The sequence below is a fragment of the Nipponia nippon genome, unplaced genomic scaffold (genome assembly GCF_047370975.1).
Source record: "Nipponia nippon isolate SJK-2023a ecotype South Korea unplaced genomic scaffold, ASM4737097v1 scaffold_34, whole genome shotgun sequence".
Lineage (NCBI taxonomy): Eukaryota > Metazoa > Chordata > Aves > Pelecaniformes > Threskiornithidae > Nipponia > Nipponia nippon.
In genome coordinates, this window is record NW_028262352.1 from 457255 (window position 1) to 474191 (window position 16937).

A 16937-nucleotide genomic window follows, 5' to 3' on the forward strand; every position below is an offset into this window, starting at 1 on the left:
ATGTCAGAGTTCTTCCAAACCCAAAACAAACAAATGGTTAGCATGCAGTAAACATATCTTTTTGCCTTTGTAATTCTTAAGTACTTACCTCTCTGAGTTAAATCAATCAAAAGCGATGACTCTGTTTGCCCGATAGGATTGGAAACGCCTAATATGAAATCATAGGTTTTTTGATCAGCCAATACTGGAAAGCCACAGACACGCTCTCTGTTCATTTCATTTACTTCCCATGAAACATTTTTACCAGATATTCTACAAAGTAAAAAGTGGGGATGACACAACTTAATTTTTTTGATAAGATAATTTCTAGGAACAGTCAGAAGTCTAGACTGAACACACAGTAAAGAATGATGGGTTCACTGACACATGGCTTACAGAATGATTTGATTGCAGAGGCATATCTAACACCACAACACAGGTTAAAGTGGCATCAGTCATGACTTGCCCTGTTCTCATGTGAAACTCCTCTTCCACTAGCATAACATTTCCATCCTCTCGCTTCTCAAAAGCCTGGAAAAGAGGTAGGTCCTGTAAAACCACCTCACAAGTCACAACTAAGATTCTTATTTAAAGTATCTTTGTTCAGATCAGCATACATTTGCATTTAAAGAATGTTCTTAATTGCTTTCTGAACTAGGGAGATGCAACATGCATTACATCTTTCTGTCAATCCTACCAAATCTAAACTAAGGTTTATTACCTGGGATACATCCACTAGTCCTAGCCGTTTTTAAATCAAAAGCAGGAGAGGCAGTCTGGTAACAGCCAAGACCAGAGTTACATCTTTAGGGGTAAAATCCAAAGTGTATATCTGTATGTATGTACATATGTAGAAGTTGCTTTAATTACAGTCTGCATAAACCTCTCATTCAGTAGCACAAGTTTAATTTCTTCCTTCGGGCATTTTTATTGTGTTCTAGCTGAGCTCTGAGCTCTCTTCACACCATACTCTCCATTTCAATAGCTCAGCGTGGCCTGAGAACAAGGATGAGAATATTTACCCTGAAATGCATCATATTCATCTCCTCACAGCTTTAGGCTGAGCAAAACAAGTCTGAACTACATCCTCATTTATGAGCTGAATATGGGCAGTCAGTGACTGGAGCTCCTTTCCTTTGAATACCTGCTCTGTTTTGTCCACCTCTTTGCACCTTACCCACTTTTTTAGCACTAGCATCCTGGACGACACGTGTGACCATAACTCCATCCTCATTCCCTCTGACTTGCTTCAAAGCCACCATGAGACTCTATTTCCCATCAGTTTGTGTGACTCAGGCCTCTCCTGGCTCCCTTCCCTGACTGCTCCTTTGGCATGATGGGTAAGCCTCCTTGCCATAGGAATTTTGTTAACTCCTCACCAACTTCTGATCACAACTACCAAGGAATCCCATTTGCAAGTGCTATTCCAAAACAATGATTCTTTGCTTTTAAGGCTTTGCACGGCCTAGAATGTAAGACAAACTAGTGGAATATCAGCCTTCACTTCTTTCTGTGGATGATGCCAGTGTTATTTGTCCCTTTCAATGTTTTCCAGGTAACATGCACTTTGCCTGCTCTACACTATCTAGTTCTTGATGCTGGGAGCAGAATGGGTATAGGCTTATTACTATTTTCCCTAGTAGCATTTGGGTGATGCCCCATGGCCTGTCTTACAATTGTTCCTCAGTGAGTTTCTGTCATCCTGCATAGCAGAAGCTCAGTAAATGTCTGACAGATGAGCTGACACAGGTTGCATATAAAAAAAAAAAAAAACAGTGAATGAATCCCACCATCTCCCTGTATTCTCATATTCCTATCCACATGTTGGCAGCAGTCTGACACACTTAGCCCTTTATTTTGTCATAAGTCCATATGGCATAAGTCTTTGGGAAAAGCTACCCTTAATTCCCATTGCAATTTTGCAGAACTAGACTAGGGTTCTCCAATTTTGTTTTTGGAGTTTAGTTCCAACTTCCACAAACTCTTGAAAAGTACTTTAGGCTCTAAACAATGGAGACTATCTCATTTAAGCAGGCATGGTGCAGCAAGTCACAGGCAGCAATGGATATACTCCAGTTCTACCTTTTTACTCCTTTTAGTGCTGAATTGTTTTACCTTTCAAATAAACTGTACTTTGTTCTTCATTTTCCATATAGTCCACTGGATCTTCCTGGTTTCCAGATGCATTTTATTATCAGGAAGTTGGACGTTTCACAGCTGAGGTTTTGGGGAATATCAGGGGCATCTGTAGCATGAAAGGAAACCAAAACAGTTGATGTTTTGCCATCCTAGTGTGACAGTTGGGCTGCTAGCTCCCTGAAAGCGTCACCATTCATTTCTGCTGAGACTGTGTGCCTCACAAATACATGGTAATAGTCATGCTCCAACCATATAAATAATATGCTTCAAAAAAATCCCAATAAAACAGATGGATAATTATTATCAGCCCCATCTGACTCTAGGCTTCTAAGTGGGTGGGTAATCTGGTAAATCACATGCAAATATGTTCACAAGCTCCAGGCTCTGACCTGGAAGTGTTTCACTGAAACTCTGCCAAGACTTTTCCAAATTCTGAGTGTCAGTTTAGCTGCTGAGCAATGTAGGAATGCTGTCGGCTGTGCGTCACATTTTCTTACATGCCAGCCCCACCACTGCTTTGAATTCTCCAAGCAAGTCATGTCAAGGAGATGTTCCCTTTAGCATGAATTCCACCCTGAATTTGAAAGTTAAAGCAAGCCCCAAATGGCTCGTCCTCTTCACCATTGCTTTGGAAGTTCCCATCTTTTTCTTTTAAATCTTGTTCTTTACTCCCATACTAGAGCGGTGTTGAATGCCTTCCTGGAGAAGATGGACAGTGCTCCCAACAGAGAGGGTAATCATGCTAACGTGAGACTAAGCAGAGCACTTATTTCAAGTATCATACACTTTTCCCCAAAAGGCAGCACAATAATATCCGTGTAGCTGCCCTGGAGTAGGGGCACTAATACAAGAGGCCACAGTGGCAGGCTTAGTTCAGATTATGAGCAGCAGGCCAAAAAGAACATTTCTTTTGCCAGACCTGGGCTTAACCAAGGTGGTGCGCATACACATTTACTTCTTCTACCTTTTCTTACCCAAATGTCTCTCCATCAGCAAGAGCATCCTGACAAGTCCCCTTCCCACTAAGTAGGTACCACAAGAAGAAAGAAACACTGGCAGGAAACAGACTTCACCACATCCCAGCTCTTCAAAAACCACTGTATGGGAAAACCCCATGGGATTATCACAGCCTTCGTTCATGAACCACTGACTTATTTACCTGGAAGGTTCTCCCATAACAGCAAATACTGCACAAATAATGTAAAAACAGCATCTCACTGAGAAGTCATAAAGGGTTGGATTCTGTTTTGCATTTTCTATCACACAGTTAATACACAAAATCAATGACAGGAGGCACAGGCTGGAGTTGGGAACACACTTTCAAAATGAGTCCGGTCTTTCCTCTCCTTTCCCTCAACCCCAAGGACCCTAAGTTCAAAGGTAGGTGTTTGTAATGGGAAACAGGATTCTAATGGGCAGCTATTGGAATATGATAACTCTCAAAACCCCTGTGGGGAAAACACACAAAGCACTGAAGTGACCAATTACAGGAAAGAAGAACCAGGTACTTTCAATAGTTTGTTTTAAGAGGTATCTGTATCTGGAAGATATTTCTGAGGCTGGCATGGTTACACAGAGAAGATACGTGATGACTCAGTATCTTTAAAGAAAATATTAAAAGAATGTTTAGAAGATTTTCCAGGAAAGATGAATTGTCAGGCAGGTTTCTTTGCTGTAATTAGCTCCCAGGGAGCTACTGCCCTGGATGAGCATCTGTTGTTGCTGCAAGTCTAACTGTTTTATTGTCTTCATTTGACTGGTTGGTAAATGAATGTTTTCACTTACAATTCTTGCTCTTACTCTTGCCTTGTCAAGGACCAAACTGTAATAATGTAAACCTAAATTGATAGAGACTGAGGATGAATCTTCACATGGCAATAAACTACTAAGTATTCCAGATCATGAAGAAGTGCCTTAAGAGAAGAGATCAAGGAGAGAAGCACTGGGCCAGGTTCTAAGAGAAGAGGTGCTTACATGGGTACCTCCTCATCCTCCCAGCCCTGGTGTCTTCTCCATGTGCTGGAGTTTCTATGGTGAAATCGGTCAAACAAGTAAAATCCCAGTTCATCCTCAGAAACCAAAGGCCAGGAAAAAAAAAAGCCACAATAGTATCTGTTTCCTAGCAGAACCCTAAGAGTCTCAAAATAATTTTGATTTTCCTAAGGTTAGGAAACATAATTATACATACATCCTACAAACAAGACAGTTCCATCCATCTCATCTTTGGACAGTATGCACACTAAGTTTGTCCCGCTGGTATCTGAAGCACTGGCATTTAGCACTCTGATTGCACTGCTCCAACTGCTCAGATGTATCATTTGGTATATTTCTGGTCCATAAGTAATCCATTGTATTTGCTGTCCTTCTTCATGGACACAAAAAATTGTCACATCTGAACCTACTGCCACCACGGTGTCCTGAGGAAACACCCCACTCCCATTGGACTCGGTATCTTTTCCTAGCAGAGAAGGAAGAACAGAAAACAAAACCAACCAACCAACCAAAGCCACATGAACAATTTGCTATAAACATGGTGTTGATCAGCTAAAATGTGACTCAGAAGCACTCCAGTGCATACAAATCAATGTTTACTAGGTTTCATTAACTAACGATTACATTATTTCTCTAATCAAAACACCCCCAAAAGCAGCAGGCCATCACTGCCTAACACTTCTCCTCTGACTTTGGCTTACTTTTCATAAAGCAATCAAAGTCCATGTGGTAGCAAGGGAACAAACATACCAGGGACCTCTTCTACTGGGCTCCAGTCACTCCAATCCTTGGGGCCAACAAACTGTGTTACATTAATGTAACAGTGAATCTTCACATAGTGCGATGTACACTCCAAAGGCATATCTGATGTCCAGTTCCAAGAAAGAATGTCTTCATGAGTCAGTTTTGAATAGTAAGTTACCTACAAAGTTTTCCCCAAAAAAAAACCCAAGAGAGTTTATGAACATCTGTTAGCAATGACATATAATCCCCCAGGTGTCAACAGAATGGCAAATTAAGTGAAGTAAATCATAAAATCCCAATAGATAGTTGGAGTATCCCACCTAACTTTCAGTTGCATTGTGAATTTACTTGGACAAAAGCCTAAGATGCTAAACAGCCCATCAGCCAGGTAGACTGCCATCCAGAAATACTAGAGGGCAGGCATTTGAGGGAGAACAGGAAGCTTGCCAAGCATTTCAAATGGTATACATCGCATCCCAGTATTCTGAGCCTCTCCCAGGCAGGGAAATGTTCCAACTTTTCCAAAATGAAATGCTTCTAAATATTAGTCCCAGGCTGCACATTTCATCTTTTCTTCATTCCTAAAAATTATAGAACAGAGCTACAAATTGGCCTGGAAAAACTGTGGTTGCAAAAAAAAAAAAAAAAGCAAACTGAACATTCAAAGACCACCAAGACTTGAGACACTGTTGGAGAAGTAAAGCAGAGATAATGGTATAAAATATCTGCCAAATTCATAAGCAAGTTCTAATTTAAAAAACCTGTACTAGATTAAAAAAAAAAAGCTGTGATTGTGAATAAGTACTCACAGTATAGCATCCATTGTCTTCATAACTTTGAAACTTAACAAGAAGTTACCTACCAGCAGTATGACTACACTCAGGTTCTGCAAAGCTCTACAATCTGCATTATTCTCATCTTTCTCATCTTTCTTCAAATGACCTCCCAGAATATTAGCGGGGACAAAAATTGTATATATTTTTCATAAAGGAAGAAAAGGACTTACTTGTGTGACTTTTTCCATTGCTTCTTTACAGAGTATCTCAATCTGCCAAAAAGCATCCAGTCTGTATGGGAAGACTGATCCGTTATCACTCCACTTCAGATTTAACGTGTAAGTTGGAAAGTCAGGTAGTTAAACTATGAATGTGTGGAGTGAGAGGAACAAATGCTTGAAAAAGAGAGGGGAAAAAAAGCCCATATTCAAGTCATTAGTCAGCAACACCAGCCCTACAGGTGTTTAACAGCCACATTTCTCTGCTCTGAACTGGCTAGTAGCCATACAAACATGTAACTCAACCTCTGTAATTAGAACAAGATGGGTTCTGTCATTACTTGAGCATGAAAGTTCCCAGGAAAGCACAGGTGCTGATGAGTCATCAGGTAGCATTTTCTTCTAACATCTCAGCATGCAGATGTGTGAGTAACTGATCATGAATATGACTCTTCATAATGCATAGTAAGGAAGACATCATATCTTTCACAACCTTCATTCAATGCCACAGAGATAAAGGAAACAGGGTGACAGTCTTTGACGTGTACATGAGAACACATCTAGGGAGTCTTCCTCCAAAGGAAGAAGTAGGTTTTGGAGACCAGCAGGGAAGAGAGGACTCACACAAAAGCGAGAGTAGGGAGGAAGGAGAGCAGAAGCACAGGGTGGAAGTAGCTCACATGAGGCTCTGAAGAGGATCATGAGGAATGCGATTTTAAGTTACAAGAAATATTAAAGGCATGACATGGTGATGGGGACAGGACAGGAAGATTAAACAGAAGCATCTCTTCTATGAACGGGTGGTGGTGAAGCAAGACGAGCAAGAGGCTGAGAAGCAGGCAAGGGTTATGGCAGCTCAAGTGGAATTGGGCCTGGTGCAGGATAAATCCTGTTTTTAAAATGTGTGATTTATCCATCTTCAGTTCTGGACAAGGCTCTGAGAGACTGCAAAGTGTTCAGCACAGTCAACATGCTACCCAGGATAACCTGTGAAGAACCTGAGAGACCCATCCTGCCTGGAGTCAGCAAGATGCTGGAGAACCCAGTGTGTTTCCCACATATTTTTGAGATGTGTTTTGTTAAAGTTCCTGAGCTGCTCTCAAGTGAAGAGAAAACTGAACCGTGGATAAGAAGTGCTACTGACTTTAGATTTTGACTGCACTAAAGGAATAAGCAGGCAAACCGAAACCAAAGACTAAATTACGAGCAAGTGTGGCAGATGGTGTCAATGCCATCTTCAGCTTACAACTTCCTCCTTTGGGAGGAAGGAAGTGGGGAAAAAGCCTAATTTATCTATGACTCCAATATGATGCAGCCTACCTCCCAAGCATAAATGTATTTGCTCAGTTTCATATACATTCGAACAGAATCGATAAGTTGGGCATATATTAAGAAAATATGATCCTGTCAGGAGTGACATATGATATAACTACCTTCAAAATGTTGTGAAATTGCAGGAATAAACTACTTAATTCTGTAGCGGTTCAGCATTTAAGATGGGAGAACAGGCACTAGGAAGTTTATTCTGCCTTTCCCAAGTCAAGTCTGAGTAAATGTACTTTATGCCCCATGCAGGTACTTCAGTAAGTAGATTAGGAACTTGTTTACAAATCCTTCCTAATTTACAATTAGGAGAACAAAGGCAAAGAGTGATTAGGAGGATGTAACAGTGTTGTACTTTGTTTTCCTCCTCACATTCTGCCCTTGATTTCTCTGCTATGATCTATGGACAGAGGGGTTTTCTTTCCCCTGAAGGGGGAGAAAAAACAACGTATTATGTATGGTAGATTCATATGGACTCAGCACATCAACATTTTACATACAGGAATGTAGTAAAGATAAGGGCTGGCGACCGGAAGATCACGCGCTGTACGGAAAGAGTTAAGGGTCGACCCTCCCTTGCCTCCGCCCCTTATAACATGACACGCCTACTGCTGGGAGTATAAAGGTAAACTACTGCGCAATAAACGTTGAAGCTGAACACCCACACTGTGTGTGCTGACTGTTCCTTCCCCAGCCCAGGTCGGCTGGAGATCCGCCGGTATAACCTTGATATGTAACGAACGCTACATAGTGGTGACCCCGACGTGATCGGCTGCAGGTAGCAGTGATGGAGCTCGCGGAACTCATAAAGGTACTAAAGTCGGTAGTGACGGAGGTGGGCGAGGATGGGGCGATAAGGAAAAGGCCCATGGGCGACCGCATCCAATGGATGCTATGCCGGGGAGTGCTCGGCGCTCCCACAGAAGTTTTTGGACACCCCAAATTGGGGGAAAATACACAACGAGCCGACAGAAGCGATCATAAGCAATGTTGGAGGAGCCAGTGACCGGCTTCGCGCCTGGGGAACAGTAAAAAGGGTGCTCAAGAAGGGGTTTGCGGCAAAGCGGCGCTGGCTTGCCGCACGTAGCGCGCTGATGGGGCATGAAGTTCCTGGGAACGAAAAGCCAACGGGTTTAGTCTCGGAGGGGACACAGGCTGGCTGGGAGGGAGCACAGCCAGGGGGAGCTGACCCAGACTGGCCAAATGGCTATGCCAGACCATATGACATCATGCTCAGCATATAAAGCTGGGGGAAGAAGAAGGAAGGGGGGGACGTTTGGAGTGATGGCGTTTGTCTTCCCAAGTAACCGTTACGCATGATGGAGCCCTGCTTTCCTGAGGATGGCTGAACACCTGCTTGCCTATGGGAAGTAGTGAATGAATTCCTTGCTTTGCTTTGCTTGCGCGCGCGGCTTCTGCTTTACCCATTAAACTGTCTTTATCTCAACCCATGAGTTTTCTCACTTTTACCCTTCCGATTCTCTCCCCCGTCCCACCAAGGGGGAGTGAGCAAGCGGCTGTGTGGTGCTTAGTTGCTAGCTGGGGTTAAACCACGACAGTTTTTTTTGGCACCCAATATAGGGTACAAAGCGTTCGAGATAACGACAGATTTAATTGGAATGTGCTAGATCAAAGTTATAGCTGGTATTGCTGTTTAGCTATTAATCGGCAGGTTTCTGTGCTTGCCACGGGGCTTGCTTGCCTTACTGTATATTAGAGTCTAATGCTCGTTAGTGGCTGCTTTTTGCTTTCGCTGCTTGCTGTACTGCTGAACTGCTTATCATCTTACTCCGCTGTGCCTGGGAACATTTTGATAACAGCAATGGCTATGTGCCTGGGCTGGCAGATGGCCAGGGCATCTCTGCTGTTTTTCTGTACTGCTGTGCTGGACAGGCTGGAACTCCAGTGTGAACTCGAGTTGAAGGGGTGGCCTGTGGGGCACAGATGGGGCCGTCGTTACTGGGGACTGAGCCAACGGAGGAAGGGGAGGCGCAGGGAGGCTATGGCGCAGCGGGAACAAAGGAGTCGGGAAAGGTGTTCCCGTTACGAGTGGGGAGTCTAGAGCAGCCGCCCATGGAACCTTCGGCACCTTCTGCACCGGCGGATCCGCCACCTACTCAATACCCCTGGGGCGAGTTGCAACAATGTGTGGAAAGGGAGCTGACTGATAGGTTGCTGGATTGGGTCCCGGGGGCCAACGTGGGATCCCAGCGGTATTGCAAACTACGTGAAGGAAGATGGCGGGAAGGAGAAAAGGAGGGCAAGACACCATCACCTTCTGAGGACGCCCCGTTGCATCCCAGTGATCGACGGGTGCTGGACACACAGAGAGCAGAGCGCAGGAAAAGATCTGAGGAACAAGGAGAACCGGCGTCACGGCTGACGACATCTAGGGGGGGTGGTAGGGCTCCCCCGGCACTGCCAGTGATACCTGAGCTACCAGAGGGACCCCTTACCCCTGGGGCAGTGGGAAAGCGAACTGGTATTACTTTGCAAGGTGCTCGCTCTGTGATTGTTGCTTATCCTGTGTGTTCCAAAGGTCCCCTCTGGGAAGCAGGGGTAAACCCTCGAGGGTTGCAGCCCAACCAAATATGGCAGTCTGATGTTACGATTTATGAACCTTTTAATCCACGTAAGTATCTGCATGTTACAGTTGATACCTGCAGTGGAATTATTTTAGCCACTATGCATGCTAAACAAAATGCTCTCGCAGTTATTTTACATTGGCAGGACTGTATGGCGCAACTTGGCATCCCAGAAAAAATTAAAACAGATAATGGAGCAGCATATGTCAGCAAGAAGACAAAGGACTTTTGCGTGCGCTGGGATATTCAGTTGAGTCATGGCATTCCCTACAACAGTACGGGCCAAAGCATTGTAGAACGTGCACACCGCACATTAAAAGAGTTACTCGACTGACTTAGGGAGGGAGAAAAGATAAGCCCAGGAACAGGGGTTCCCCCTCCCCTTGACCCTCCCTTATTTCGGGCACAGCGTCTGTTGACGATGGCACTAATTACCTTAAATCATACCATTCGAGGGAACACCTATAAAACCCAGACTGCAACCCAGGCACATTTCCGGCTCGATGAGAACGAAGGGCCTTACCCTTTGGTTCAAGTACGGGACCTGCAAACCCGTGAATGGAAGGGCCCGTATTCCCTCCGTTGTCTGGGACGTGGGTATGCGTGTGTGCAAACCAAGAAAGGGATGCTAGAATGGGTACCAAGTGAAAATATTCGACCATATAGACATTAATCAATTTATTGAGTCTTATCTTGACAGGTTACCATTTCCCTATGCATCCTGATGGTGTGGGGGAGCAATGAGGGAGCCGCAACGAACTACTGGCTGGATTGGGCAAAATCCATGAACGTAATGGATGCGTGTCTGTATATGCCGGCTATTGGACAAGCCTCTACCTGTCTATTGTTCACCCCCTACTTCACTAGCGATAAGGAGGACAGTTGCTGCCACAAGTCAAACCAGAGCTCCACTATCCCAGGCTTACAAAACTGGAATGTTAATAACGCCCAAACTTTTAATAACCGGGCTCATAGTCTTGTTACTTGTTCTTGACCTTGTTGTGCTATTACCCTGTCTGTTACACTTAATTATGCGTTCTATGAGTCGTATATTAAGAAGTCTTACCACATATCGATTATTTTATGCGCAGCTTCCCCAGCGAGACCCAGAGCTACTGGAGCTAAGGGAGGGGGAAATGTAGTAAAGATAAGGGCTGGCGACCGGAAGATCACGCGCTGTACGGAAAGAGTTAAGGGTCGACCCTCCCTTGCCTCCGCCCCTTATAACATGACACGCCTACTGCTGGGAGTATAAAGGTAAACTACTGCGCAATAAACGAGGAAGCTGAACACCCACACTGTGTGTGCTGACTGTTCCTTCCCCAGCCCGGGTCGGCTGGAGATCCGCCGGTATAACCTTGATATGTAACGAACGCTACACAGGAACACTGCCAAAGAAAACTGCAAGCATATACACTTCTGGAGCATTGTTAATCATAGTATAAAGGCCTTATGTACACACATAAAACCTGATACTTACAGATGTCTGTCTTGTGAATTTCAAATTCTTTGGTAGCAAAACCAGCAGAAATGCTGTTTGTGCTTATTGTCACCATGGTGGAGCTCTCTGGGACTGGAATCTCGACCCTTTTCTCCTTAGTTTTAAAACACACTGGAGGGGCAAGGTCACTGAAAAGACAGAGAGGATTAAGCAGGTATTTCAACTGATGATAGGAAGCTAAGACAAGTCAAGTCCTATTTCCTAGGACACTAATAAAACACAAATTCTCTGTAATATAACAGAGAGCTCCATATCAAGTCTGTGAAGGAGTAAGACTTGCATGGGCTTTGGTTAGTATCAGATTAACAGGCATTCCCTCGTCTTTCAATTCACTTTTATCATAGTGGCAGACTGTGCACTAGTTATATAATGCAACTACCCAGTCGTTAAGAGAACACCTCAAAGTGAAAAACTGACTTTTTAATGAAAAGACACATTTCTGAAACCTCCAGTCACCACGAATCAGTATTTCAAAATAAGCAAAATCAAAAAAAACCAAACCCCAACAGTATCTCCCCCTCCCTTTATGTTTCCTGACTCCCTCTCCCTCCATTTCTTCCTAAAGTGATGGCATATGGGTGCAAAGAGTAGGTTCACCCATCTGTGTCCCCATCTCAGAACAAATCTTTTAGCTCCTTTCTGCTGCTCAGCTCGTAGGGAAAGAGCAGAGGGTAGGGGAGAGAACTGCTAAGATCCTACATGGAAATACAGTCTGCACATAATGTTTGTGCAGTGCTCAGCACAATGTGATCTGGCCTTTGTCTGGAGGTCATAGATACGTACAGGAAACAATAATGGATGGGTCAAGTCCCTTTGCTCATAATCATTGATATGCAACCAGAAAGGAAAAAAGTTTGTAAAAATCCAGAGCTTCCTCTTGGGGAAATGATGGGAGGAAGGAAAGCAAAGAGAACAATGCCAGACTTCCTGCTGAGGGACTGTTACTTATTTATGAACTGGAACAGGACCCTGGAACTCCCATCAGCTGGAGTCAAGAGCTTGGGTTGAACTTTTAAGATTCATGCAAAAGACTGGGCTAGTGAAGGCCAGCTGAGACTTGAGTGCTCAGAAAAGCTATTCCTATTCTGTACTGAGATATTATTAGAGGATGTTTGGGTAACTGAAAAACAAAATCTCTTTCCCTCAGGGAGGTCTGTACTAAGCTCAGCCCTCAGCCTCTCTGCTTCGGGGACCCAAGCCTGTTCTGCTTTGCTAAGAAGAAACAGCAGCAGCTACATGGCTGTTCTTGTTTAGAGGGCCATACTTCATGAACTCTGCACTCCTGAACTCTGGCCACAATGTCACATATATATTTTTGGGGTTTTTTTTTTAATAGAAATGATAGCTGGCAATGCAGAAGGAATAACTAGACACAGAAAATCAAGCATGTAGGCGGAAGAAGTGCAGCCAAGCCCTGGGACCCTAAGGACAAGTCTGGGCTGCCTGCAGAATTTACAGGAAAAGAGACAGTACAAATATCTGGATTGGGTGCAGGATCAAGACGCAAAAAGGATTTGAACTCATCCCTAGCACATAAGTATTTGGCAGACCCACAGCATGGGGAATTGCACATGTAGTTCTCATTCATGAAAAACATACTTAAGATTTAAGGTTTTTTTAACGTTTCATGAAATTTTCAACTTGCATTCACTTCAGAAAGGCTATTGTAATTATGGAATTATTTTCACGTTTTCTCTAATACAATACTCTCCAGACAGCTTTAAATTCATAAAGGTTATAAGACAGCCACCAAGAGATTTTTCATGCTTTTCCACATTTGAACACTTATGTCATATATTCTACTGCTTTGGCCCATAACATCAGGATCCGCTTATTCCAACTATCATTTCCTTTTGGATTGAACCTGGTATGAAGACGTCCCTTATGAAAACTGTGAGCAAGGGCTAGGCAGACACACAGAGAAGTCTGAGTAAATGAGAGCATCTTCCAGTCTTTGAAGAGAGCAAGCAGGAGATTTTGGCAGAACTGGTAGCATGAAACAATGCTTTTCCAGAAACCCCGTCATTGCCTGAGTTAACAGTGCCTGGAGTGAGCACCACCCAAGGAAAACTGAGGGGTAGATGCTGGGAAACAACAGCATCACAAATTCCATGGGCAGTGACTGAGGAATAACTATACTTTCATCACAGTTCGGAAGTTTTAAACCAGGTATACAGGGGACTTACTTGGTAGTGTAGCAAAAGTCAGTTTGCCCATGTCTTCCTTTAGAAGAGACATCCCAAGTACAGGCCATTTTACGTAAATTGTGCGTTACACATTTCAAATTCTGGGGGTTCCCCAGAGAATCTGAAAACATATAAGATATACAGTCACAAACTGCAGGTCAAAAATGACCAACTGCAAAACAACTGCTATTGTTCACATATATAGCCATTCTTTTGACATTTTTAATGCATGCATGTCTGGCCAATATTTTAAAACTGTTGAATGATTTGTGTGCCTGATTATAGATAGCCACAGACTGCCAGATTTCTAGAAGTACCTAAAATCTGGGTTTATACTTGTGTGCAATGACATAGGCAGCTGTCTCTTTCCACAATACCCATTCCTAGCCTAGACTAATAAGCAGGCTTTGGGCCAACTGCAAAACCGCAAGCTTTGATGATAAACTTAATGAGGTTTTTTTTCTCATTTTTTGGGGTTTTTTTGGTTTTTGTTTTTTTTTGTTGTCACACATGGAGGGCAATTAATGACAGAAGGGCAATTAATGATAATGTGTGAAATTGTCGCAGACAGCCGACATATACAGCAAGGTCTCAATGCAGACATTTACACCAACTGCATATGCAGATTATCACAGTTGCATTATGGAGAATTTAACACCCAACTTTGCACTGGTTTACATGATGCCACTGGGTGCTGGAAAGCAGAGACCAGGCCTGGTAGTACCTTCATCCCTAGGATGGTGTGGGACTGCAGAGGTGATGGTTTTTGAACATACATATGGTAGGAAAGCAACGTAATTAAATGGTGCCAGTACAGAAGCTACAAAGTAATCAGTGAATTACATTGCAATAAACTCACCTATCTCTTGGCTATATATTAAGCTTCTTAAACATAAAATAGCTAGTGCGAAAAGGCAGCGGAGGCTTGAATTCTTCCACATTCTTCTACTGTTTGTTTTCAGAACAGCAGCTTCAAGCAGGAATAAATGTCATCTTCCAACAAGCTGGTCAGTTCTAAAACTAAAAAACAAAACCGACTTTGACATTCCAGAGCTGGTGCTCCACAAATGCCACTTTTTGTTCCATCTACTTTTCTTCTTCAGTGCTGCTCCCAGGCATAGCAACTCCTTTCCTTTCTTTGTCTGACAAGCAAACCTTTTTCACTGTCCCAACCACATGCATATGTTTTCAGCGACACATTTCAAAGATAACCTCAAGAATCAGACACATGTAAAATTGAACTGTCCACAGGCCTCCTTCAGGACTATCTGAGGCCAGAACAGAATAGACGTGGAAGGATATTCATAGAATCGTTAAGGTTGGAAAAGACCCTTAAGATCATCAAGTCCAACTGCTAACCTAGCACTGCCAAGTCCACCACTAAACCATGTCCCTAAGCACCACATCTACATGTCTTTTAAATACCTCCAGGAATGGAGACTCAACCACTTCCCTGGGGGGGCCTGTTCCAGTGCCTGACTACCCTTTCGGTGAAGAAGTTTTTTCTAATATCCAACCTAAACCTGCCCTGGCACAAATTGAGGCCTTTTCCTCTAGTCCTATCGCTTGTTACTTAGAAGAAGAGACCGACCCTCACCTCACCTTTCAGGTAGTTGTAGATAGCGATAAGGTCTCCTCTCAGCCTCCTCTTCTCCAGGCTAAACAACCCCAGCTCCCTCAGCCGCTCCTCGTATGACTTGTTCTCTAGACCCTTCACCAGCTTTGTTGCTCTTCTTTGGACGCGCTCCAGTATCTCAATGTCCTTTTTGTCGTGAGGGGCCCAAAACTCATGTTCAGCCGGCTGTCGACCAACACCCCCAGGTCCTTTTCCACCAGGCAGCTCTCCAGCCACTCTTCCCCAAGCCTGTAGCTTTGCATGGGGTTGTTGTGACCCAAGTGCAGGACCCGGCACTTAGTCTTGTTGAACCTCATACAGTTGGCCTCAGCCCATTGATCCAGCCTGTCCAGATCCCTCTGTAGAGCCTTCCTACCCTCCAGCAGATCAACACTCCCGCCCAACTTGGTGTCTTCCTGAGGGTACACTTGATCTGCTCATCCAGATCATTGATAAAGATATTGAACAGAACTGGCCCCAATACTGAGTCCTGGGGAACACCACTTGTGACCAGCTGCCAACTGGATTTAACTCCATTCACCACAGTATTCTCCTAGAAGAGGTCTCTTCAATTTAGATGAAATGTCATTCATAAATGGTCCTGTATACCCTGAATGGAAACATCCCCTGCTTTGGATATGGGTTTAAGGGGACAGGAGATCCCATCTGTTTTCCTCTCCCATCTGCTCGCTCTTCATATTGTTGCTACTCAAAGCTATGAGATGCCTGAGACACTGCAGAACCATATCTGATTGCCCAGGATCACTGGTTCAATCCAGTGTTAAATAATAATTTCTGGAGGAAAAAAAGAAAAAAAAAAAGAGAGCCATTTCTCTACCCAAAGATACTTGTTGATGTAAATATTTACCTTAGGGTAAAAATTATCTAGAATATTATGTTTAATGTGTTCTTTGAAGATTAATGGGTTGCATGTTTTCAAAAGAGAAGTTCAACTGTTCAGTGGGATCTGGGGAACACATTCTGTTCCACCCACACATCAGCCACCATCAGTTTTTGTTCTCAGAAACAAAACTGCAGAAAAGCTTATCCTAAAGCCCAGCCAATCCCTAATGCATTTTTTCCCTGCCACCTGAAAGCTCTGAAGTCTTGAGCACCCTCCCAGAGACCATAACTCCCATGTAGCAAGGGGCCTTCTCTCAGTGACAAATAACAGGAGCTGGGTCATTTTCACATTAAGAATATAGCTGAGCCAGCCTCTCCTACAGAGCAGTTTTCTAAACCTCACATTTTGTCCCAGCTACTCCTTTTAAAAGTTTCAAGTGGAAAGGCTCCTGACCTTGTCTTAGAAGTCTCTTCCAAAGCTAGATGTACATCATTGTCAGAATAACAGACTTTGTCTAAAAGCCTCTGTAATTTTAAAAGAAGCCTCCCTTCACTGAAGTCCTCTGCACCACCAGGAGGATGTTCCCTCATCCTTGCAATACAACCATATATTTTTAATTACTTTTTTTTTTTTTTTTTAGGAACTCTCCCTCAGGGGACAGCTGGAAATGCCACAAATGCTCTTCTGTCCCTCACCAATCTGTCTGCACTGTGCAAGGAGAAATGTATCAGCACCATGTCAAATAACCCAGAGCTGTTCACAAGGGGCTGCTTCTTTCTCTTGGTCTGCAATAACCAGACTGAGGGAAAGTCCCAGGCAGCACAGGAGCTGAGAGAGATGTTATGGTAAAGGTCAGTGTTACATCTGGAGGGAAGAAACACCCTTAAAACTTAACAATTATTTTATTTTCACCATGTTCTCAAGCCACCTGAAGACGTCACTAAACACATACTAATTTAAGCTATACTACCCCCAGACACATTCAGTTCTTCTTTTTATATATTCCTAAACTGTAATATCCATGCCGTGTAACTT

The 16937-nt window shown here is 43.6% G+C and overlaps 2 protein-coding genes across 4 annotated transcripts in view; one reads left to right on the forward strand and one right to left on the reverse strand.

Moving 5' to 3' along the window:
• LOC104018644 (LIF receptor subunit alpha) overlaps positions 1 to 16492 on the reverse strand; it is a 38266-nt gene extending 21774 nt beyond the window's left edge. Inside the window, 12 exon segments of the mRNA XM_087770878.1 lie at positions 89 to 252; positions 2095 to 2224; positions 4307 to 4576; positions 4861 to 5032; positions 5861 to 5989; positions 5991 to 6025; positions 11237 to 11385; positions 13444 to 13564; positions 14303 to 14399; positions 14402 to 14463; positions 15046 to 15205; positions 16391 to 16492. Coding sequence (XP_087627004.1) covers positions 89 to 252; positions 2095 to 2224; positions 4307 to 4576; positions 4861 to 5032; positions 5861 to 5989; positions 5991 to 6025; positions 11237 to 11385; positions 13444 to 13564; positions 14303 to 14399; positions 14402 to 14463; positions 15046 to 15205; positions 16391 to 16492 — 1591 coding nt within the window.
• Positions 7805 to 11052, forward strand: LOC148054075 (uncharacterized). 3 transcript variants are annotated; one of them, XM_087770905.1, is made up of 3 exons: positions 7805 to 9803; positions 9885 to 10005; positions 10457 to 11052. In XM_087770905.1, exons 1-3 carry the CDS (start codon positions 9116 to 9118, stop codon positions 10479 to 10481), a joined length of 834 nt encoding a protein of 277 aa, XP_087627031.1. In that variant the 5' UTR covers positions 7805 to 9115; the 3' UTR covers positions 10482 to 11052. The 3 variants fall into 3 exon arrangements, 2 of the variants coding, with proteins under 2 accessions (XP_087627031.1, XP_087627030.1); XR_015707681.1 differs by having other exon boundaries at positions 7806 to 7982; positions 9711 to 9803; positions 9885 to 11052; XM_087770904.1 differs by having other exon boundaries at positions 7805 to 10005.
• Positions 16493 to 16937: the final 445 nt, after the last annotated feature.